Source organism: Hevea brasiliensis, chromosome 13 (genome assembly GCF_030052815.1).
Source record: "Hevea brasiliensis isolate MT/VB/25A 57/8 chromosome 13, ASM3005281v1, whole genome shotgun sequence".
Classification (NCBI taxonomy): domain Eukaryota; kingdom Viridiplantae; phylum Streptophyta; class Magnoliopsida; order Malpighiales; family Euphorbiaceae; genus Hevea; species Hevea brasiliensis.
Window position 1 is genome coordinate 35,331,371 of NC_079505.1, and position 24,902 is coordinate 35,356,272.

General features: G+C 37.6%; 1 protein-coding gene across 1 annotated transcript; it reads right to left on the minus strand.

Annotated features, from left to right (window-relative positions):
* Positions 1-1,022: 1,022 nt before the first annotated feature.
* On the minus strand, positions 1,023-3,321 carry LOC110667119 (uncharacterized). Its single transcript, XM_021827851.2, has 3 exons — positions 3,007-3,321; positions 2,529-2,962; positions 1,023-1,212 (listed from the first exon to the last, which is right to left on the minus strand). The coding sequence occupies exons 1-3, from the start codon at positions 3,319-3,321 to the stop codon at positions 1,023-1,025; spliced, it is 939 nt and encodes a 312-aa protein (XP_021683543.2).
* Positions 3,322-24,902: the final 21,581 nt, after the last annotated feature.

Genomic DNA, 24,902 nt, shown 5'->3' on the forward strand with positions numbered 1-24,902 from the left:
GTTATTGTTATTATTGTTATTCTTCTTCTTCTTCTTCTTCTTCTTATTATTATTATTATGTAGTTTTTCTACAGTAAAAGAAGAGTAATGAAAAATGTGTTTGTTTTAGTTCGATGTTTTAATTATAAAATCACTTGCCAAAATAAAGAAAACCAAGAAAACCCAAAAAAGCTGTTTATTCATGTTAATTGAACATGATTTTTGTAAAGGCTTTTCTCACTTCCTGAGTTCAAGTAACAAGATTCAAAGAATGGACGCAATACTGTGCATATCTAATCTTTTTGATGTTGTGATTGATCACAGAGTAGCAGTGTATGAATAGTACTACAAATTATATATGGGGAATTGTACACGAGGATACCCGAGTAGGACTTTTTTTTTAATATTTAAGACATTTATTTTAATTATATTATATATTTGTAGTTATATGAATCAATTGCATAATAAAAAATATTTTTTCATATATGATAAATTTTCAATTAATTTATTTTATTATGCAATTGATTCGTATGGTCATTAGTTTATAATTTTTTTAATAGAACAAATCATTCCTATTTGAAATAAAAGCAAAATAAAAAAGCCCTTTTTTTTATTTTATCATCAGGAATGCAACCAAACATGAACTTGATTTTCTGTTTCCCATTGTTAATTTTTTTTTTTTCTGTTTTTAATTTTGAATTTTGTAATTTTGGACGATGATGCCAAATAGCCCCTTAGTTGCTTTCTACAGGTCATAATTTGATGGAAGTAGAAAGAGTAATTGATCATTAAGTGTAATTTTCTTTCTTTTTTTTTCACCATTTTTTTTTATAATTGTCAAGTGAGCATTTTATCTTTTAAACTTGTGTTTTTAGTTGATACTGCGTGAAAACAATTTATATTGGGTTTATTTGAGAAATGAAATTAGCAAATGATTATTAGAATTATTTATGCATTTAATAACCTGGCCAATGTTTTCTTTGCTTTGTTTTTCATTTTCCTGTCCCCTTGTTTATGTCAGGGAAATTTGGGTATGCATCTATCTATGGTGAGCTCCCAGAGTTTAACCTGAAAAGAACCCAGACTTCAGCAGTAGTTCCATTTGTACCATCCGAGAAGCTGTTGGAAACCATGTTTAGTGGGTCATCACATAATCTTCCACCCCTCACCAAACTATGTTCAGCATTTTTGGAATCATTGTTGGAAAAGAGGATTACTGTCTCGGATTGATGCCTGGGGATGTTAGATACAAGCTTGCCAATGCAAATTAGACACGCCCCTCGAAAATTTCGGTATTCTTGCATGTGTGATGATACAGAAACTGCCGTTCACACTTGACATTATGCCATGAATATCATTGGTTAAAATGGCAGCGTTTGTCGTTCCGGATTTCAGCAGTTCACAGAAGAAATGTTGTATGTCAAATAGAAAGCTTAGTATAGGCTTCAGAAATTTTGGTACGTGTAATGTTCTCTGGGATACTTCTACTTGCTTAGAGTAGCTAAATTATGATTATGCTGGGGAGACGGAGCAGGGCTTTGAAATTGTTGTGACATTTATTTGGTAGAGAAGTATTGAGTCCTGTCAGAATCTTGAACATCAAATATTAAAATGTAGTGGAAAATTACATAAATTTCTTTTTTTTCTTGATCTTGGTGGAATGATTCAAGGCTGAACAAAAGGATTGATTGTGCAATGGTGCAGGCATTAATTTAATGCTCTTGTTGCTGTTATTTTCTCCAGGTGAAATTGCAGTATGCGTTCCAAGAATTGCCGTGTCTTAACATCCTCTTGCGAGCAACATCTCTGATTTGATGAATATATAAATTTTGTTTCATATGAGGAGAAAAGAATTGTGCTAAGAAAGGAAAAAAAAAAAAAAAAAGAATTGTGCTTTTTTCCATAAAATAAACTTTAAGCATGATAGAAACTATAATGTAACATTGTAATACGATGAAATGAATGTGGTAGTGTAATATAATTATATTTTTATGTTTGTGAAATAAAAATGTAGCTAATGTAATGTAATGACAGTTTTTATTTTTCATATTTAATTTATTTATGATGATAATAATAAATGATTATGATTATGGTAATTATTGCAGGGTGGTGGTATTTATGAAGTTAACAGAAAGTAATTTTTTAGTAAAAAAAAGTTATTAAATTATTATATTTTCAAAAAATTAAGTTGAATTTATGAATTTCTCTTAATTTCAAAAACCCTACATAAAAAAAAAAAAAAATTTCAGGGCAGAGGGAGTCAAACTCAAAATCAGCATTAAGCAGAGATCTAGGAAGTCTTGGAATGGAAGGGGAAAAAAAAATGCCATACTTCAATTAATTATGAAAAATATCAAAATATAATTAATCCTTTTATATAAAAAAGTATATTAAAGATATTAAAAACTTATATTTTAGGTATTGTGAACAAATTTTAATTTTTTTAATGATCATAAATTTAATCTAGAAAATAAGTTTGTCTTTTAATTTAGCTAGATTTTCAATTTATCATAATTATTAGAAAGTTAAAGGTTTTTTTTTTTTTTAACAGTAATGGACAACTTTTATTCATGAAAAAGCTGAAAACCAATCTTGTAAAATCTCCCATTCTAGCATTTTTGGCAACCCAGTCAGCACATTTGTTTGCTGCTCTAGGAATATATCTAATTACACTGGAAGGATAGATTGACAAGAAACTCTTAATGTCATGAATGAAAGGCTTAACATCCCAAGGCCAAATTGAAGCTTGAGAAGAGAGTAACAGAACCAGTTGCTGAGAATCAGTTTCAACAGAGACTGGAGAAAAACCTCTATTAGTAATAAAAAGACATGCTGCTCTAAGAGCATAAGCCTTAGCTGCAAGGGGAGAATGATTGATATACTTTGCAACACAACCATCAATCAACATGCCATCTGCATTCCTCACAGTCACTCCATACATAGCATAAAAGGATTCTCCATCAAAAGACGCATCAACATTGACCTTCGCGTTACAACAGGAGTCCAATGGTGGATTTGAGAGACTACCTGTCTACCAGGACGATTCTCAGAATGCCGTTGTGGAATAGCTAGATTGAGCAGTTCATCAAGAGCATTCTGAGCTTTTCTGATAGTATCACTAGGATCAAGGCGTGAAGAATTGAGCACAACATTGTTACGGGACTTCCATATATGCCAGCACAGAAGACTCGTCAGCTTTAATTCTTTTTTATCAGTTGACTTTGAAATATTGAGCATCATTTTCCACTGATCAGTAAAAGAACCAAACCCATTAACTGCAGGAATATAACCCAAAATTGAACCAAACCATGTTACATGGGCAGGAGGGCAGAAAAACAGCATGTGCTCAACTGTTTCAGGCTGGAGATGACATATAGGGCATATGGGGGGTTCAGAGGACTTTCTTTTGTACAAATTGTTTCTGTTTGCTATAGTGTTGGAACTCACTCTCCAGAATGGCTTTGCAGATTGTTTGGCTCATCTTACTCATTACTTCCATTGGAATTGACACAGCTATAAATTCTACCAACTGAGATTTGGAATATAATGTAATAAAATATGATTGAAGTGGCTTTTCATAAATTTATCTCGGTTTATTCCTATTAAGGTTTTTTTTTTTATTATTATTTTTATTCTTATTTAAAAAAATTTAGGTGTGAGTTTTTTTTTTTTTAAAAAAAAAACCTAAACTCTTGAGATGGAGTGATTATTGGTAAATGCATAAGAATGAGTATAAATGGGTGATGACTAAAAGCAATTTTCAACTTTTGTGGTGGTCATGTAGGGTTTTTCTCTTTTGTTGTTTTGTTGAAAAAAAATAAAAAAAGATACAATAGGGGTGGCAATATTTGTCGTGTCTAAATAGATTGTGTCTTATTTTAACACGACACATTAGAGTTCTTTGCTTTCCTAGAATTATAACAAAAAACTCAACTTGTATACAATTGGACTCTCAATAACCACATTCCAATTCCCTATCTTCAAGGTATAAAAGAATCAATGATTGCTTATTGAAAATCCATCTTCCTCATAAAGTGTCAACCAATCATTCTAATTACAAGACTATGAATAAGTTATAAAGAAATTATCTCACTAAGATAGATTCAAAAAACAATCACTAATTTAAAATGTCTCCATCATGAATGATTGTATATAAGATGAAGGATTATATCCCCAACCCTATAGGCATATCTCAATTTTCTATCTCTACTAATATAGTATACACTTTTTAAAAGATCAAAAGGTCTTTTATAAGGTTGTAATGGGGCTAGAGGATGATAAATGTAGCTACCAATGAAAAAGGATTAAGGAATACAAAATATGAGAAGAAACATCTTGCAAAATATCAATGCATACTAAAATTTGACTTTCCTACTTGCACATGGAGAAGAGGAGCCTTTTAAGAATTTTGAATCTTAATGTCATGATGCTTCCTTTTGGTGTTTTAATAGGGACCTTTGCATTTGAATTGACTTTTGTTTATGCCTTTTAAAATCATGAACTGACAATATATGTCTGGTATGATTATTCTACAGGCTATATGCCTACTTACTGGCCATTGTGCCTACTTTATTTCTGGCTTTACAAGCCTGACAGCGGGTCTCGTACTCAACAGCTGGCCTCATGCCTGACAGACGTATACTTGATAAACATATGGCTGTCTAACCAGTATACACTCGTGCATCCAGCTTTTATAATTTGTTATAGGTTTCTTGGGCACTGATAAAAAATTAATTAAGATTTAAAATACAATAAGTAATAATATAAGATCCCGATAATATTAATTATTTCCAAAGAGCAATAAAAATGTAAAAGACCCAAAAATTATGAGTTGCATATATTGTTTTAAATTATTAAATTATTGTTATTATAAATTATGCACCACTAAGCGTTATGCTTAGCGCGTTAGTTTTCCATCGCGTAGGTACTGGAGATCAGCCACATCAGTCCCAGCAGCTGCAGCAGCAGCATCAGTAGTGCACTGACAGAGCTCTGATTAGATCTGCCATTGTCCAGAGTCACCTCACCGGTCTTTTGTATTTTGGTAGGGCCCATGTATAGACTAGTATTTTGGTTCATTATGTTTAGTCATGATGTAATTACTAGTTTATGATGTATTTCATTTTGGAATTGTAATTAAACCTTGAGATTGAAATGAAAACTTGTAATTTATTATCTATGAATTTCTATATGAATGCAATAGATAATACTTCATTTTTAGATCTCATAAATAATTGTAAATGATATGATACATGAGAATATGATATGGAAATGTGTGAAATGAATATGGACATGTTAACAGGTGATTAGTGGAATCGCCAGATGCTCTGTCCGGGTCTCCATAGAAATAAGATATATATATAAAAAAAAAATTCCTACACATAGAATACATGTTTTAAATGACACATTTACTCCTTTCCTCTTCTCTATATGTACCTAATGTGCTTTTCACCTTGCATTTTGACTTTTCTCATAAGGTTAGGATATGTGTTTAGGTTAAGGGCCACGTAAATATTGAGGTTTAGCAAAGAACATATAAAGGTAAAATGTAGGCTCAAATTGGTTATAAGGGATAATTTAGATTAAGGGTGGCTAAGGTTTTAATGAGGTTAATAACTAGGAATGCCTAAATCATCTCTTTCTCATGTGCATACTAGGATTTCGCCTCGATAGATTAAAGAAATATGTTCTAGGGTTGTTGAGGCATACCTAAGCTTGTTCACATTCCAAGAATTTTCTCCTAACTTTGCAAACTGAATGTGACAAACTAATAATTATGAATTAGTTTACATAGTCTTGCTCCACTTAGAAGATAACTTTTTCACAAACAAGTCATTAAAAACATTTAGCCTATTAAAACATTAGAGAATAATTATTTGCTAATTGAAGTTTTAGTCATGTTTCTAAGAAAAGTTTGAAAATTTTTGAAGGATTTTGAAATTTTGATACATGAGTATAATAGAGGCATGAAAAGGTAATGCATATGCAAATGCAAAAGTTAACTAAAATGCACTAAAAATGCAAGAAATTGCACATAGCCTCAAACTCAAACTTTACATTATCTTCAATGGCAATATGATATAATATGTAAGCTATATAAAATTGACAAGGCATAATAGATACAATAAGCAAAGCATATATATATATATATATATATATATATACACACACACATGAGGAAATATACTAATGTTTAACAAAATTGACTAGTGCTAGGCGTATGGCTATACATAATCCAAAAGGTATCCTGATCTAGTCATCCAAGTACAGAATGTCTCCAAAGGTGAGGAGGGTCCATTCTTTTTTTGTCTCTCTAGGAGCATATCAAGCTTGTTGTGTGTTTCTTAGAGGCTATCCTCTAAGTCTCAGAATCACTAGGTGAAGGTATGCTCCATCCTCTATAAGTATGCAAGGACAGGATCAGTGGGAGGTGGTGTGAAGGGTGGGACTCAAGCTAGTGAGGCTTTGAGTACTGGGTCGCGACCCTCATATTGCTGCTACACCATAAGTTGCTCCTCTTCTGGCTACTACTGTGCTCCTAATGACTCATCTCACTCCTATGGCTATGCTTTAGGTACTACATTCCCATGTTCATCTATAAGGAGGCATGTGTCTCCGACCCTCCTGTAGATTCCCATGGAGATGTAAACCGTTGCATCTATCCTAGTCATTCCTGTGATAGGATGCAATCGTACATGAGTGGAAATAAAGCCGCCGTGCATTATTATGGCGGTGATGAAGCCACCATTCACTATGTGTCTGATGGCTTGGTGAAAGATCCTCTTGAAGTGCTGGCACAAAAAATATCCAGTGCTACATCTCTGGCTGTGAACCATGAACCAAAGAAAGAATAACTCATTGGTGTTCACCATGCCTAAGTTGTCTCCTCGCCCCATGTAACACCCTCCCGATAACCACTCCGTACATCCTACTGTTCCGGTGACCGGTGTCGGTCCGGACAGCTAGAATGTCCGGAAAAATATTCAAACTAAAGTCAGGAACCATAATTAACTCAAATATTAACAAGAAAAATTTAGTAAAAATTTTAGAAATAAAATACAATCAAGTTAAACGAGCTGGTGCCCTAGCGATGGGTAACCGGAGGGAAGTTGCGGTTCTCGCAACGAGGAGCCCTAGACCCGGGAGAAAAATTATAAAATAATTTTTGGGACTCCAGAGAAGGGTAATTGAGGTTCCCATGGCATTAGAATGCCAAGAAAATACCAAGAAAAAATTTTCAATCGGTACAGACGATTTTGACCCGTTAAGCCAAACGGAGGGCATTTTGGTCATTTCGCCTTCCGAGGTGATTTTTGGCCGACTTGTCCAGTTGAGTAAATAATTAATATAATGTAAAATATGAAGAAATATTACTAGAAATTAAATTGAAATTGAGTAGTGATGAAATGAAAAAGAAAATACACTAAAATGCCAAATATAACATCATTATGATGTCGTGTGAAAGTCTCCACCAATTATAATTTAACAACCATTTAAATAAACAATAAAAGAGGCTAAATGAAGACTAAATTCACCAATTATTTGCAGCAGCCACCACTCCCACAAAAACATACCCGTAGCTCTCAAAATTCCATAGCCAAACCTCCATTTTCTTCATTTTCAAGCTCTCAAACCTCTCAAACCTCACCCCAAAACCCTAAGTCATCTTCACTAAAATTAATCTACACACCCTAAGGAAGTTTTTGGCAGCCAACAAGAGGGAAGAAAGTGAAGTTTAGGGCTTTGGAAATTCTGCCCAATCAAGGTTAGTGCTACACTTTTGTTCTCATTCTTTTAATTTTAGTTAAAACATCATTTTGAGCTAAGAGATTTTAAGAAATTTAAGTAAATCACATGTGTTAAGGGTACCTTCAATTTTCGGCAGCCCTATGGGAGATTGAGTTTGATTGTTTAATAAACTTAGAGTGGTTGGAAATCATGGTTAAGGTATTAATATGCATGGAGATTGAACTAAGCATGTTAATCAAGGTTTATGAGTAATTGGTTTGGACATTAGGGTTTGGAAAGGTGAAATTGTGACTTAGCTTAGGAAATGGTTAGAGAACTTTTTAATGGTCAATTAGTGACCATTTTAGGTAGGTTGACCCTAATTAGAACTGAAAAATTGGATGGTAAAGTGAAGGTGAAATCTGCCTATGGACAGCAGCATAGGGACAGAAAATTCAGTCCATTTGCACTGCCATAACTTGGGCTGTGTTAGTCCAATTGAAGTTTGGCTAATTGGACATGAAACTAGGCTTATAATGGCACATTTTTTCTGAAGAAACCATGCCCAAAAGACCAAAGCAAGAGGACCAAAACTTGGCCCCAATCCGGATACCCTGCACTGAATTCTGCAGAATTGACCAAATGAATAGTAACTGTTCATTTGGCCATAACTCACTGTAGATTTGGTCAATTGGCCTGAAATTTTACAGCAACAAGTTAAGACATAGACAAACAACTTTCATGAAGGAACCTACCCCAAATTATGGCCAAAACCCATCCAACCAAGTGACTCTAGTTACTGTTCATGCACTGTAGATATGGTAAATCTGTAGATTTGGCAATCCGGCCAGCTTGGGTTTTTGGGCCATATCTGGAGCTAAAAAACTCCAAATGGAGTGATTCAAAAAAGGAAATTCAACTAGACAAAATAAGGAACAACTTTCATGTTTTACATTTCTTCAAATTCCAACAGTAACAGTGTCCAATGGAACAGTGAAGTTGACTCACCAAAACTGAAAATTTTGCTTGTGTGGGTTTACACTTTGAAATGGTATTAACACTTAATGCCAACAAGTTTTAAACACCAAATGTGGTATATTGGGAGTGCCAAAGTCAATGTACATATTTTCTATCCAAAAGTCAACATTTTTATTGACCAATGATGAATAGTGACACCAAAAATTTGAAATTCACAAATCAAGAATTTAAAAGTTCCAAATGCCCTATTATACCTAACAAGATTGGTTTGGATAGTTTGGCATGACAATATTGTTCTTTTAGCAGTTCTGCTCATGGCAAAAATGCCATTATGTGATTTCGTGGCTTTTAGCTATTCTGACTTTGCATTGAGACTTGGCCTTGTGCTCGAGATTAATTACTTAGTAGTCGTTACATTTGCACACCGGGTGATGCATATGCGACGATGGTGTGACGGCCCGAGGTATTAGATACCAGTGCGGTTTACGTTATCCATTATCATCTAGTGTAGGTTACTTGGGGAAACCAAATGAATAAAAGTTAACAACGTAAATGAAACAATCAATATATCAATACCAAACAAAGAAATCATACACATTCTATACACATTTATTTTCTTGCTCTTTTCTGTTATTCTATTATTGCACCACTAAGCATTATTGCTTAGCGCGTTGCTGTTGCCACGCGTAGGTACCGAGATCCCGATCGCGAGCCCGATGAGACCACGGTGGGTGAGTCTATCCGCGATTCTGCTCGATGTCCGTGTCACCTCACTACCTGCAGTGCATTGGTAGGGCACTAGGTGTCATTTTGTCATTTTGATATTTTGTAGCAGATTTTTACTTTTTCATATGTATTTGAACTCATGTAATATATTTTGATGTTCATGTAAATAATGAAAGTTATGACTATGAATGCAAAAATTTGAGCATGTATTTATTGCTTGTATATGAGAAATGGATGTTGAGAAATGAAAAGATTGTTGAGAATTTGCTATTGAGAAATATTGTTGAGATATTGGATATTGGAGTTTGAGATGATGGAATAAAAATATTGGGAGTGTTTTAACAGGTTCAAAAATGGTTTCTCCATTTTTAGCCAGTACTCACGGATTTTCTTTAAAATTTTCGGAACCTTAAATGAATAATACTTTTGATAAATGGTTTAAATAAATTGTATTTCATAAATTATATGGAAAAGCATTGTATAAATTAATTGAGGAATATTAGAGTGTGCCGGTACACCGTGTGGCATTACTTACTCGGGTATACTGTACACGGGTAAGGGGTGTCACATTTAGTGTTATCAGAGCACGGTTTAGGCGTTTCTGGGCCTAGATTGAGTCCATACCATGCATTGCATTTGTAAGAGTCGAGGTGACACTAACGCAGATCTGTTTATCTTTCTTATTTTGAATAGGATATGGATCCTTCATCTCAGAGAGCCGTTGAGGAGGAAGTGGAGAGTCATGCTCCACCTGCAGCAGCTGAGACTGGGGGCATGAGAGAATCTGCTCCGCCAGCTCAAGCAGAGCCTGCTCAGCCTCCACAGGCCATATTCCAACAAATGGCCGACTTCTTTAGACAGATGGCTAGGGTAATGCCAGCACCACCACCACCACCACCAGCTCCACAGCAGAAATCACACTTGGAGAGGCTAAGAAAATTTGGGGCAGTGGATTTCTATGGCAAGAGAGAAGATGACTCGGTGGCAGCCGAGAATTGATTGAATAGAACAGGCAGAGTCTTAAAACAACTTCACTGCACCCCAGAGCAGAACTTAGAAGCTGCTGTATCCTTGTTACAAGATGATGCATATGAGTGGTGGGACACCGTGTCCAGTGAAGTGCAGCCAGAAACTGCAACTTGGGATTTCTTTCTCTCTGAATTCAAGAAGAAGTATGTGGGTACTGTATATTTGGAAGAGAGAAGAAGGGAATTCATTAACCTGAGGCAGAGACAGTTTTCAGTGGCTGAATATGAGAAGGAATTCGTAAGATTAAGCCGTTATGGAAGGGAGATAGTCCCTAATGAAGCTGAAAGGTGCAAGAGATTTGAAGAGGGACTAAATGATAACATCAAGATCCAGCTCACTGCCTTGGGAATCACAGAATTTACCAAGTTAGTGGAAGCGGCAATAAAGGTTAAAAAAGTAAGAATTAGTGAGTGGACTAGAAGAGAGAGACAGCAGAAGAGGGGACCGGGTCAGTCGAGTTCAGCTCCTGCATCAGGGAAGAAGTTCAAGGGTCCTCCTGCACAAAGTTCAGCTCACCACGGTGGTCGTGGTCGGTCTCAAGGGCCCAAACCACGCTCACCCCTAGGAGAGGTCGGTGGTGGGCAGCTCTCGGGGATGGGGTTCAGGACCAGCCCGGCATCTTCTGCATGTCCACACCGAGAAATGGCATAAGGGGAGTGTTGGAGAGTGACTGGTGCTTGCTTGAGATGTGGGTCGATAGAACATCAACTGAGGAACTGCCCACGCAGAACTACTACAGCTACTCCAACACAAGCAGACAGACCTGCTCCTGCACCACCAAGGGGTAGAAGGTCTAGTAAATCCGAAGCTGTGGGACCATGTCAGAGGCCTACATCTGAGCCAGCAGAGAGGCGGATAATGCACCACCGCGAAATTATGCCCCGAGAGCTCGGGAGGAGCAAGATGCCGGATGTTTCGAGTGCGTTCTCCCTCTACAATACTCCTGTGCATGCATTGGTGGATCCAGGATCCACTCATTCCTACATTTGCATCAACCTACCCGTAGAAAGGGGGATACTAGTAGGGGAGAGTGACCAAGACATTCTGGTCACTAATCCATTGGGCCACAGTGTAGTGGTGAATAAAGTATACAAGGGTTGCCCGTTAAGGATTCAGGGGTATGAATTCTTGGCCGACCTGATTGAGTTACCCTTCCACGAGTTTGACGTGATTTTGGGAATGGACTGGTTGTCACGTCATCAGGCAATAGTTGATTGCAAATTGAAGAGAATTTCTCTAAAAACTTCAGAGGGTAATGAGATCACAGTTGTGGGGGAAAGGACAGATTTCTTGTCCAATGTCATCTCAGCCACAGTTGCAAGAAGAATGATGAGAAAAGGCTGTGAAGCCTACCTAGCACATGTGGTGGATACTAGGCAGGCTAAGCCAAACCTGAGTGACATACCCACAGTGAGAGACTTTCCAGAGGTATTTCCTGAAGAATTGCCTGGTTTGCCACCAGAAAGGGAAGTTGAATTTCTATTGAGACGCTGCCGGGTACAGCACCTATTTCCATTGCTCCTTATAGGATGGCACCTACTGAATTGAGGGAGTTGAAAACTCAGTTGCAAGAGTTACTAGATAAGGGGTTCATACGCCCCAGTGTGTCACCATGGGGAGCTCCAGTGCTGTTCGTGAAAAAGAAGGATGGGACTTTGAGACTTTGTATTGACTACCGGCAGTTGAATAAAGTGACTGTGAAGAACAAATATCCGTTGCCTAGAATTGATGATCTGTTTGATCAGTTGAAGAAGCGAGGAGTATTTTCTAAGATTGATCTCGAATCGAGTTATCATCGATTGAGGGTGAAGGATGTAGATGTGCCCAAGGCGCATTCGGGACCGGTATGGGCATTATGAGTTCCTAGTGATGCCCTTTGGCCTAACAAATGCACCAATGCATTTATGGACCTTATGAACCATATCCTCCATCCATACCTAGATCGGTTCATAGTGGTCTTTATTGATGATATTTTGGTGTATTCCAAGACCAGTGAAGAACATGATGAGCATTTGAGGATTGTTCTGCAAAGCCTGAGAGAAAAGAAACTGTATGCTAAGTTGTCCAAGTGTGACTTTTGGTTGAGTGAGATTGCCTTCCTTGGACACATAGTGTCAGCTGATGGGATTAGGGTGGATCCCAAGAAGATAGAAGCAGTGATGGAATGGAAGCCTCCCAGAAACACAACTGAGGTCAGAAGCTTCTTGGGGCTAGCTGGGTATTACAGGAGATTTGTGAAGGGATTTTCCCTAATAGCTGCTCCAATGACCAAGTTATTACACAAGAATGTCAGATTTGACTGGAATGACAAGTGTCAGACCAGTTTTGAGAGGTTGAAGGCTATGTTGACAAAGGGACCAGTGTTAACACAGCCAGTGTCAGGAAAGGACTTTGTGGTCTACAGTGATGCCTCTCATAATGGGTTAGGGTGTGTATTGATGCAAGAGGGGAAAGTGATCGCTTATGCTTCCGCATACCTAAGGCCACATGAACAGAACTACCCTACCCATGATCTAGAGCTTGTAGCAATTATCTTCGCACTGAAGATATGGAGGCATTATTTGTATGGTGAAAAGTGCTACGTTTACACAGACCACAAGAGCCTGAAATATTTGCCAACCCGGAAGGAGCTCAACCTTAGAGCGAGGCGATGGATTGAGTTCTGAAGGACTATGACTGTAATTGATTACCATCACGGGAAGGCAAATGTAGTTCTTGATGCTTTGAGCGAATATCCATGACAACCTTGAGATCATTGAATGCCCGTATCTTTGGTTCGTGATGGAGCTATCTTGGCTGAGTTGCAAGTGAGGCCAAACTCTGCAAAGATTTTAGATGGGCAGAAGGTAGATGAGAAGCTAATGGCTATTATGAGCAAAATCCCAGAGGGAAAAGCAACTGACTATGGGGTGAAAGCTGATGGGTTTCTGTACTACAAAGAAAGACTGTGTACCAGATGATGGGGAATTGAAAGCCAATATTCTAAAAGAGGCACACACTAGTGTATATGCTATGCACCCAGGAAGTACAAAGATGTATCATGATCTGAAGCTCCAATATTGGTGGCCTGGTATGAAGAAGGACATAGCTGACTACGTGACTAAATGCTTGACATGTCGCAAGTCAAGGCGAACATCAAGTTCCATCGGGTTTGCTACACCTATACGCATACCGAATGGAAATGGGATCGTCACCATGGATTTTGTAAGTGGGCTACCTCTCACCCGGAAGAAACATGATGCGACATGGGTGATAGTTGATAGATTGACGAAATCGGCACACTTTACGCGATTAGGGGTGACTACTCACTAGAGAGGTTAGCGTAATTGTATATCGCTGAGATAGTTAGATCGCATGGAATTCCACTTTCCATCATATCGATCGAGACCCAAGGTTTACATCGAGATTCGGAAGAAGTTGCATGAATCCTTGGGTATACAACTCCATTTCAGACGACTTTCCATCCTCGCATGATGGGCAATCGAAAGAGTAATCCAGGTAAATAATTGAAACCAATGAAATTGATACCAATATTGAAATGAAATGATAACAATAACGTGAAATACTTGTCAGGTCCTTGAGGATATGCTGAGGAGTTGTGTCATTGTGTTTGAGGGAAGTTGGGATAGATACCTCCCACTGGCAGAGTTTGCATACAACAATAGCTACCAAGCTAGCATTCAAATGGCCCCATATGAAGCACTGTATGGGCGAAAATGTAGAACTCCAGTGTACTGGACTGAATTGGGCGAGACAAGCGGTAGGGCCGGACACAGTGAAACAGGATGAGGAGAAGGTGAAATCAATCAAAGCCAACTAAAAGGTTGACTCAGACATGAGTAAATCTTATGCCGACCAAGAGTAAAGAAATAGAATATGTGGTTGGCGACAAAGTGTTCCTCAAGGTGTCACCATGGAAGAAGGTATTGAGGTTTGGAAGGAAAGGTAAGTTAAGCCCTAGGTTCATTGGCCCATATGAAGTTATTGAATGTGTGGGTCCAGTGGCCTATAGGCTAGCCTTACCACCAGAGCTGGACAAGATCCACAATGTGTTCCATGTATCCATGCTCAGAAGATACCGCTCAGATCCTTCACATGTCATCTCCAGAGAAGAAATTGAAATACAGCCGGATTTGACATACGAAGAAGAACCTCTACGGATCTTGGCTCGGGAAGTGAAAGAGTTGAGAAACAAGCAAATTCCATTGGTGAAAGTGCTTTGGAGGCACCACAACACCGAGGAGGCAACTTGGGAAAGTGAAGAGTCGATGAGGCAACAGTTCCCTCAACTGTTTGCATCAGGTAAATTTCGAGGACGAAATTTAAATTAGAGGGGAAGAGTTATAACACCCTCCCGATAACCACTCCGTACATCCTACTGTTCCGGTGACCGGTGTCGGTCCGGACAGCTAGAATGTCCGGAAAAATATTCAAACTAAAGTCAGGAACCATAATTAACTCAAATATTAACAAGAAAAATTTAGTAAAAATTTTAGAAATAAAATACAATCAAGTTAAACGAGCCGGTGCCCTAGCGATGGGTAACCGGAGGGAATTACGGTTCTCGCAACGAGGAGTCCTAGACCCAGGGAAAAAATTATAAAATAATTTTTGGGACTCCAGAGAAGGGTAATTGAGGTTCCCATGGCATTAGAATGCCAAGAAAATACCAAGAAAAAATTTTCAATCGGTACAGACGATTTTGACCCGTTAAGCCAAACGGAGGGCATTTTGGTCATTTCGCCTTCCGAGGTGATTTTTGGCCGACTTGTCCAGTTGAGTAAATAATTAATATAATGTAAAATATGAAGAAATATTACTAGAAATTAAATTGAAATTGAGTAGTGATGAAAGGAAAAAGAAAATACACTAAAATGCCAAATATGACATCATTATGATGTCATGTGAAAGTCTCCACCAATTATAATTTAACAACCATTTAAACAAACAATAAAAGAGGCTAAATGAAGACTAAATTCACCAATTATTTGCAGCAGCCACCACTCCCACAAAAACATACCCGTAGCTCTCAAAATTCCATAGCCAAACCTCCATTTTCTTCATTTTCAAGCTCTCAAACCTCTCAAACCTCACCCCAAAACCCTAAGTCATCTTCACTAAAATTAATCTACACACCCTAAGGAAGTTTTTGGCAGCCAACAAGAGGGAAGAAAGTGAAGTTTAGGGCTTTGGAAATTCTGCCCAATCAAGGTTAGTGCTACACTTTTGTTCTCATTCTTTTAGTTTTAGTTAAAACATCATTTTGAGCTAAGAGATTTTAAGAAATTTAAGTAAATCACATGTGTTAAGGGTACCTTCAATTTTCGGCAGCCCTATGGGAGATTGAGTTTGATTGTTTAATAAACTTAGAGTGGTTGGAAATCATGGTTAAGGTATTAATATGCATGGAGATTGAACTAAGCATGTTAATCAAGGTTTATGAGTAATTGGTTTGGACATTAGGGTTTGGAAAGGTGAAATTGTGACTTAGCTTAGGAAATGGTTAGAGAACTTTTTAATGGTCAATTAGTGACCATTTTAGGTAGGTTGACCCTAATTAGAACTGAAAAATTGGATGGTAAAGTGAAGGTGAAATCTGCCTATGGACAGCAGCATAGGGACTGAAAATTCAGTCCCTTTGCACTGCCATAACTTGGGCTGTGTTAGTCCAATTGAAGTTTGGCCAATTGGACATGAAACTAGGCTTATAATGGCACATTTTTGCTGAAGAAACCATGCCCAAAAGACCAAAGCAAGAGGACCAAAACTTGGCCCCAATCCGGATACCCTGCACTGAATTCTGCAGAATTGACCAAATGAACAGTAACTGTTCATTTGGCCATAACTCACTCTAGATTTGGTCAATTGGCCTGAAATTTTTACAGAAACACGTTAAGACATAGACAAACAACTTTCATGAAGGAACCTACCCCAAATTATGGCCAGAACCCATCCAACCAAGTGACTCTAGTTACTGTTCATGCACTGTAGATATGGTAAATCTGCAGATTTGGCAATCCGGCCAGCTTGGGTTTTTAGGCCATATCTGGAGCTACAAAACTCCAAATGGAGTGATTCAAAAAATAAAATTTAACTAGACAAAATAAGGAACAACTTTCATGTTTTACATTTCTTCAAATTCCAATAGTAACAGTGTCTAATAGAACAGTGAAGTTGACTTACCAAAACTGAAAATTTTGCTTGTGTGGGTTTACACTTTGAAATGGTATTAACACTTAATGCCAACAAGTTTTAAACACCAAATGTGGTATATTGGGAGTGCCAAAGTCAATGTACATATTTTCTATCCAAAAGTCAACATTTTTGTTGACCAATGATGAATAGTGACACCAAAAATTTGAAATTCACAAATCGAAGAATTTAAAAGTTCCAAATGCCCTAGTATACCTAACAAGATTGGTTTGGATAGTTTGGCATGCCAATAGGGTTCAGTTAGCAGTACTGCACATGGCAAAAATGCCATTCTGTGATTTCATGGCTTTTAGCCATTCTGACTTTGCATTGAGACTTGGCCTTGTGCCTGAGATTAATTACAGCTTAGTAGCTGTTCTGTTGCACACCGGGTGATGCATATGCGACCGATGGTGTGACAGCCCGAGGTATTAGATACCCAGTGCCAGTTTACCCGTTATCCAGTCCAGTCATCTAGTGTAGGTTACTTGGGGCAACCAAATGAATAAAAGTGAACAACGTAAATGAAACAATGAATATATCAATACCAAACAAAGAAAGCATACACATTCTATACACATTTATTTTCTTGCTATTTTCTTTTATTATATTATTGCACCACTAAGCATTATTGCTTAGCGCGTTGCTTTTGCCACGCGTAGGTACTGGAGATCCCGATCGCGAGCCCAGTAGACCACAGACTGGGTGAGTCCATCCGGCAGTTCTGCTCAGTGTCCGTGTCACCTCACTACCTGCAGTGCATTGGTAGGGCACTAGGTGTCATTTTGTCATTTTGATATTTTGTAGCAGATTTTTACTTTTTCATATGTATTTGAACTCATGTAATATATTTTGATGTTCATGTAAATAATGAAAGTTATGACTATGAATGCAAAAATTTGAGCATGTATTTATTGCTTGTGTATGAGAAATGGATGTTGAGAAATGAAAAGATTATTGAGAATTTGCTATTGAGAAATATTGTTGAGATATTGGATATTGGAGTTTGAGATGATGGAATAAAAATATTGGGAGTGTTTTTAACAGGTTCCGAAAAACGGTTTTCTCCATTTTTAGCCGGTACTCCGCCGGATTTTCTTTAAAATTTTCGGAACCTTAAATGAATAATACTTTTGATAAATGGTTTAAATAAATTGTATTTCATAAATTATATGGAAAAGCATTGTATAAATTAATTGAGGAATATTAGAGTGTGCCGGTACACCGTGTGGCATTACTTACTCGGGTATACTGTACACGGGTAAGGGGTGTCACACCCCATAATGGTATGAGCAGCTAGGCGGTAAAGATATTGCAGTGTTGGGTTTGTGAGCCCTAAAGATTTGGAGCGGCTTAGATGGTCCTCCGATGCATCTGGCACAATAGTCCTCTAAAAGGTGATTTTTTTTTATAGACTGCTCTATTTAGTGAGATTTCTTAAAGGCCGGTGCTATCAAACCTAAATATGGCATTGGACTCATTTATGTTCAATACCCGGTCCACTCTTAGAACTCAAAACTAGATTTGTCCTCTATTCCACTCCGTCCATAAGCATGAGTTGGCTTGGAAGCTTCCTAAAAATTCCAATGTGAGGTCACAATGGTGGGGAATCACAATATGACAAAGCGTTCCCATCCTATGTTGCGTAAATAGGTATCTACTTGCACCCTTATCCCTATTTGCTCCAAGATACCATCGTCAAGATATTTGGTGGGGGTTATCTTGTGCTTTGAAAGGTGAAGGGCAAGACCTTTGTGGTGTGCATATTTGAATGGCCATGCCAATTCAAAGTCTTGATGTGGTGGTGCCCTTGGTGGTACTTGTGGGTTTTATTGTTGGGGTTGGGGTTGTGGTTAAGGTTAGGGTTGTTCCTCCTCCCTTTTTGTTTGCCTTAATCTTTGGCGTGATGGAGGGGAGGGTGAATTGTTTATTACATGTGAGGAAGAGGGACGGCGAGCCACTCTTTTTGCTAGAGCCATAGAGAAGGTATGTGATTCTTTAAATCTAGATTTGGAAGAGGGTTTTATGAGGGAAAATGTTTTGAGAGAATTTAAAGAGGTAGAGGAGTGTAATTGTAATGGTTTGGAAGGGTTTTGGGGATTAAATAAGGGTTTAGGGTCAGTTGGGGGTTGGGACATAACTTTTTGCACGAAACGATACAAATTAAAAAAAAAAGGCTATAACATTTTACATAGGCCCACGTAGCATACATGGGTCACCTCGTACAACTTTCTATCCACTTTTATGTATTTTTTTTTTAAATTTTTGCTCAACTAATTACACGGCCTAAGTAAGGTTACACAGGTCACCCCGTGTAACTTTCTGGACTTCAATTTTAAATTTGCTTTTTGACCCTTTGGTTACACGAAGCATGCATGAATCCGCGGGGTACCCCATGTAACTTTTTATAGTGTTTTCCCTTTTGTTCTTTGAGTTTTCCAGGTTATACGGGGTGTGCTTTGATGCATGGGGTAGCCCGTGTAACTTTTTAAACTTAGAATTCTCATGTTTCTTGGGTTCTCTAAGTTGTGTTAGGTTGTGTTTCACTACTTGTCTACTAAAAACTCTAAAAAATAGTACTTTAAAGGCACGATGATACCCTATTTAATTTCCATCCCTATGCTACTTCAATATAGCATAGAATTAGCAAGTAAGGAAAGTTCCCTTATTGAGATCCTCTTCTCTTGCATGGTTTTGTTCCCTTATTCCAGTCCATCCTTCTTTCATATTCTTGCTACTCCTCTCTTTACCTAAAATAATTTAAGATTAGAGGTATGCAGTAAAAGAAAAAGAAAAAGAATGCAAAAGTAGAAGAAAATGAAATTAAAGCTTTTAAAACTTGGATTACCTCCTAAGGAGCACTTGTTTATAGTCTTTAGCTTGACTGCACTGATTGGCTCATTAAGGGGCAGATGGATCAGCAAAGTAGTGTATTGTTCCCTTCTCGATAGGTTCTTCAGAGAAGTATGGCTTTAGGCACTGTCCATTGACTTTGAATGCTATTGATGTTTCACTCTGTACTTTCACTACTCCATCAGGGAAGACTTGCAGGACTTTGAAAGGTTTGGACCATCTAGATCTTAATTTTCTAGGGAATAACTTCAATCTAGAGTTGAATAGCAAGATAAGGTCTCCTTTTTTTTTTTTTTTATCTCTCTTCTTGTGATGTGCATGTTATGCCAGTTCTTTGTCCTTTATTTATAAATTTATGCATTTTTATAGGCATATTGCCTAATTTCTTCTAACTCATTAAGCTGTAGAAGCTCCTTTTCTCCAACACTCTTTTAGTCAAAATTCATTATTTTTATTGCCCAATAAGCCTTGTGTTCAAGCTTGACAGGAAGGTGGCATAATTTCCCAAAGACTAAGCAGAAAGGTGTAGTTCCAATGAGTGTTTTGAAGGATGTACGGTAGGCCCACAGTGCATTATCAAGTTTCAAGAACCAATCTTTTTTTGAGCGATTCACTATTTTCTAGAGTATTCTCTTCAACTTCCTATTTGAAATGTTCACTTGTCTGCTTGTTTATGGGTGGTATGGTGTTGCCACTTTATGAGTCACTTCATACTTCTTGAGTAAAGCTTCAAATTGGCTATTACAGAAGTGACTTCATGTGTCACACCTTACCCCTCTGTAAGGCATAAGATGATCCCGTAGAATACCTAATGAACTACCGAACTTCACCTACCGATAACTCATTAAGTACCCTACAAGGGATTTTAAAATAATTTTCTTATTTTTGATAAGTGGTGAGCATTTCTAGTAAGTCTTTTAAACATGTAATTAAGTTGAAAGCTAGTTGAAAATTTTAGCCCATTTTATTTTTCCGTAAATTTTATAAAAATTTCGATAGAGTTCCCTCTGTATTTTGAGAAAACAGTTCTTCAAATACCTGTAAAAAGCACTTCTAAAAATTTTCTCAACAACTGCTTCGATTTCAAACTCAATCTCAAACAATTTCTCAACACATTTATCAACTTTCAATTTCAAATCCAGTATCCAATGATCATTACAAAATTCAAATTAAGAGAATTTCAAACTACAATATATATTACAACTTTATACAAATTTTATACAACTGCTCAAGACCCATTTTTACATGTCCATACATTTATGTGTAATATATACATCAAAAGAAATATTTACAGTTAGGGTATAAATTATACCCAAAGACTTCAAGCTGATGACTCCTCACACCTCAGCAGCTCAGTCTGCTGCTCCTCTAGTCTCTGTATCTGCGACAGCAATAGAAGCTATCGCTGAGTACTAGGACTCAGTGGTGCACAACATACTAAAATAATCTTTATGCAAAATATAAATCACACTTATTCAAAAATTTGATTAAACATAAGCATTAAACACAAAACATGAATTATTAGGTTTTAATGCAAATCAAGTTCATTTCGAAGTATCAAAACACATTTCATAAATCCCACAGTTAGATCATGTCATTCGAAACAAATAGAATCTCAATAGCCAGAGGATAAAGAGAAATCACATCACAAGGCTAGCTAACTCAAATATATGGATATCCATTCACATCCTCTTCTATTGGCACACCTCAACACTTCTCCAGAGAAGGAATCAAAATTCGAAACTAATTACCCCCACTAATCGTGTTAGTGAGGTGTTCAAATATATGGTCATAATACCGTGGTTTCAAAACTTATCTTAACAATTTGTTAAACATTGTCATTTCAAATATACACAATAACTTCCAACAATTTAAGTCAAAACATCATAACTAATGTCACAAATAAATTCTCAATAATTCAAAGCAAATGTAAAATACATATTTCATTCACTTTATCAACACATTTTAAAGCATAGTGATGTTGTGCACAAACCTCAAATGAGTCGCCCTTTGGCCTTAACTCGACTCCTCGGGTTTTGTCAGATTCTTTTCCCTTTGAAACACACAATTTTATAGTGTTTCAGTACCATAATTTAACATAAATCCAAAAATAAATTTAACTTCACTTATACCTAGCTCTAACGTGCTAATTTCGACGTTCTTGAAATTTTTGTGTTTCGGGTTACTATTCACTACACTATTCAAGTCAAATTGTTGACTTTTTAAGGCTTAATAGGTATGGGAACTCCAACTTCACCCACATACCACATTTTAGCCATTAAACTTGTTGGTTTTGGTCATTTTCTCAAAGCTTAAGTCATTTTGGCAAAATTGCCGATTTTCGGTTTTGGTGCTCCGAAGTTGCACTGTTCCATTGGTCAATCTACTGTTGAAATTTGGCAAAACTTCCTTCATAGAAAATGTTCCTTATTGTCTTAAGTGTATTCTCATTTTTGGATCACTCCAATCGGAGTTTTGTAGCTCACATATGTATTTAAATCTATCAAACCATGCAAATATACCCCTATACACATGCTGGCCAAATTTCACTTTAGTCCCTCACACATATTTTTTTTATTTTAAGTTTATTTCTATGCTTTTGATGCTATACATACACTAATTAAACTAAAAACTTGAAGTTTGCATTACTTACCTTGTTAGGTGTCTTTGAACTTTCACTTTCACTTTCTCTCAATTTTCTTCAATTCTTTGATGACCAATCTTCCTCTCAAGTGATTAAATCAAGTTTTTATGAAGCAAGTATGGGAGGATTTGGGGTTTAATGGTGGTTTCAAAGCTTGAAGCAAGCTTTAATGGAGGTTTACAATGGTGAGGGAGAGAGAAACGTAAATGGGAGGAAGATGAGGCTTTTTACTTTTTTTTTTCTTTTCTTTTCTTTTGTTTTTATCCTTATGGAAGACTTAAAAATCCATTTAATTAATTATATGACTTATGGCATCATGCATGATATCATGCATGATGTCATCTTCCTACACTTTTTTAACTTTTCCATTTTCTCTTTTTTTTTTATTAGTTCTTTAATTTAATTCTCGATCCCGAAGTTTTCTTTTCTCCGATTTTATTTGACAGTTAGGTCAGGAGTCAGCTCTCGGGGTCAATTGACCAAATTGCCCCTCGCCGGTTCATCCCGGTTTGCAAATAATTCCATATTTCTTTCGATTCCCTGACCTAATTATTTGACTGACTTAACAGTTCTTTTTCGTGATTTTCCCTTTTCCACTGTGTCCATAAGGGTCCTAAGGACCGCAGCGTCACTTTTTACGGTTCGAAATTTGAGTTTAAAATGACTTCGCAGTCATTCCCGAGAAGGTCACCCATCGCTGTGACTCTCGGCTCGTTTAACTTCTTTTGTTCTGTTTTTCTTATTTATACTTAACTAATTGAACATTACTAATTATTTGTGTTTGTGGCTTATCTAGTTGTCTTAAGTGTGGTTCTAATCTCCTTAATCGTGGGACCGACAGATCACCGAATAGTGAAATCTACCAGGCTATGTAAACGGGGGTGTTACAATTCTCCCCCCCTTAAAATAAATTTCGTCTCGAAATTTTACCTGGTATCAATCTCTGAACAGCTGTGGGTGCTGTCTCCTCATGTCCTCCTCTCGTTCCTAAGTAGCCTCCTGGCCCGAATGATGGTTCCACAGCACTTTTACCAACGGTATCTGCTTGTTCCGTAGCTGCTTCACCTCATAAGCCAGAATCTCTATGGGTTCTTCTTCATATGTGAGGTCTGGATTTACTTCAATTTCCTCTACTGGTAGTACATGAGATGGGTCTGATCGATACCTCCTCAACATAGACACATGGAAGATGTTATGTATCTTCTCTAACTCTGGAGGTAGTGCCAAACGATAAGCCAAAGGACCCACTCTTTCCAATACCTCATATGGCCCGATAAAACGAGGACTTAGTTTCCCCTTCCTGCCGAATCTCATAATCCTCTTCCAAGGATAAACCTTGAGGAAAACTTTCTCACCCACTGCATACTCAATATCCCTTCTCTTCAAATCAATGTAGGACTTCTGACGGTCTGATGCAGTCTTAAGTCGATCTCTGATCACCCTGATTTTCTCTTCAGTTTGTTGAACAATTTCGGGTCCAATCATCTTTCTTTCACCCATGTCATCCCAACACAACAGGGTTCTACATTTTCTGCCATACAAAGCTTCATATGGAGGCATCCCAATGCTTGATTGGTAGCTGTTGTTGTAAGCAAACTCAATCAAAGGCAAGTGTGTATCCCAACTACCCTCAAACTCAATCACACAAGCCCGTAGCATGTCCTCCAAAATCTGAATTACCCTCTCGGGCGCCCATCCGTGCGTGGGTGGAATGCGATCAAGTTCAATCTAGTTCCTAGGGCTCTCTGAAGACTACCCCAGAATCTAGAAGTGAACCTAGGATCTCTGTCTGACACGATGGATACTGGCACTCCATGCAGTCTCACAATCTCATCAATGTACAACTTGGCCAATCTTTCTAAACTGTAGTCCATCCAAACTGGCAGAAAATGAGCAGACTTGGTCAGTCTGTCAACAATGACCCAAACCGCATCATGACTCTTCTGTGTCCTCGGAAGTCCCATCACAAAATCCATCGTTATTCTCTCCCATTTCCACTCTGGTACTGGTAGTGGATGTAACAACCCAGTAGGTACTTGATGCTCTGCCTTCACTTACTGACAAGTTAGGCATTTGGATACAAACTCTGCCACATCTCGTTTCATACCCATCCACCAGTAATGCTCCTTTAGCCCTCTATACATTTTTGTGCCACCAGGGTGCATGGTAATAAGAGATTCATGTGCTTCCTTCAAAATAATCTTCCTCAATTCAACATCATTAGGAACACATATTTTGCCCTGGTGTAGCAGTAGACCATCATCTCTGATTGAGAATTCTGGTTTCTTGCCCTGCCTAACTTCTTCCAACAGCTTCTGATACTTCTGATCATTCTGAGCAGCCATTCTAATCTGATCAATCAACACTGGCTGTACATGCCATGCAACTGCTATTTGCCCATCATCATTAATCTCTAAGCTGGCATGCAATGATCTCAACTCATGTACCAAAGACAAAGGAGTAACCCGTAGACTTGCCATAGTCTTGTGACTTAAGGCATCAGCCACAACATTAGCTTTCCCTGGCTGATAGTCTATCAGACAATCATAGTCTTTTATCAACTCTAACCATCTCCTCTGTCTCAAATTCAACTCTTTCTGGGTGCCCAAATACTTCAAACTCTTATGATCTGTATAGATGTAACACTTTTCCCCATACAAATAGTGTCTCCAGATCTTAAGAGCAAACACAATAGCTGCAAGCTTCAAATCATGTGTTAGATAATTCCTCTCATGCGGTTTTAGCTGGCGTGATGCATAGGCAATGACATTTC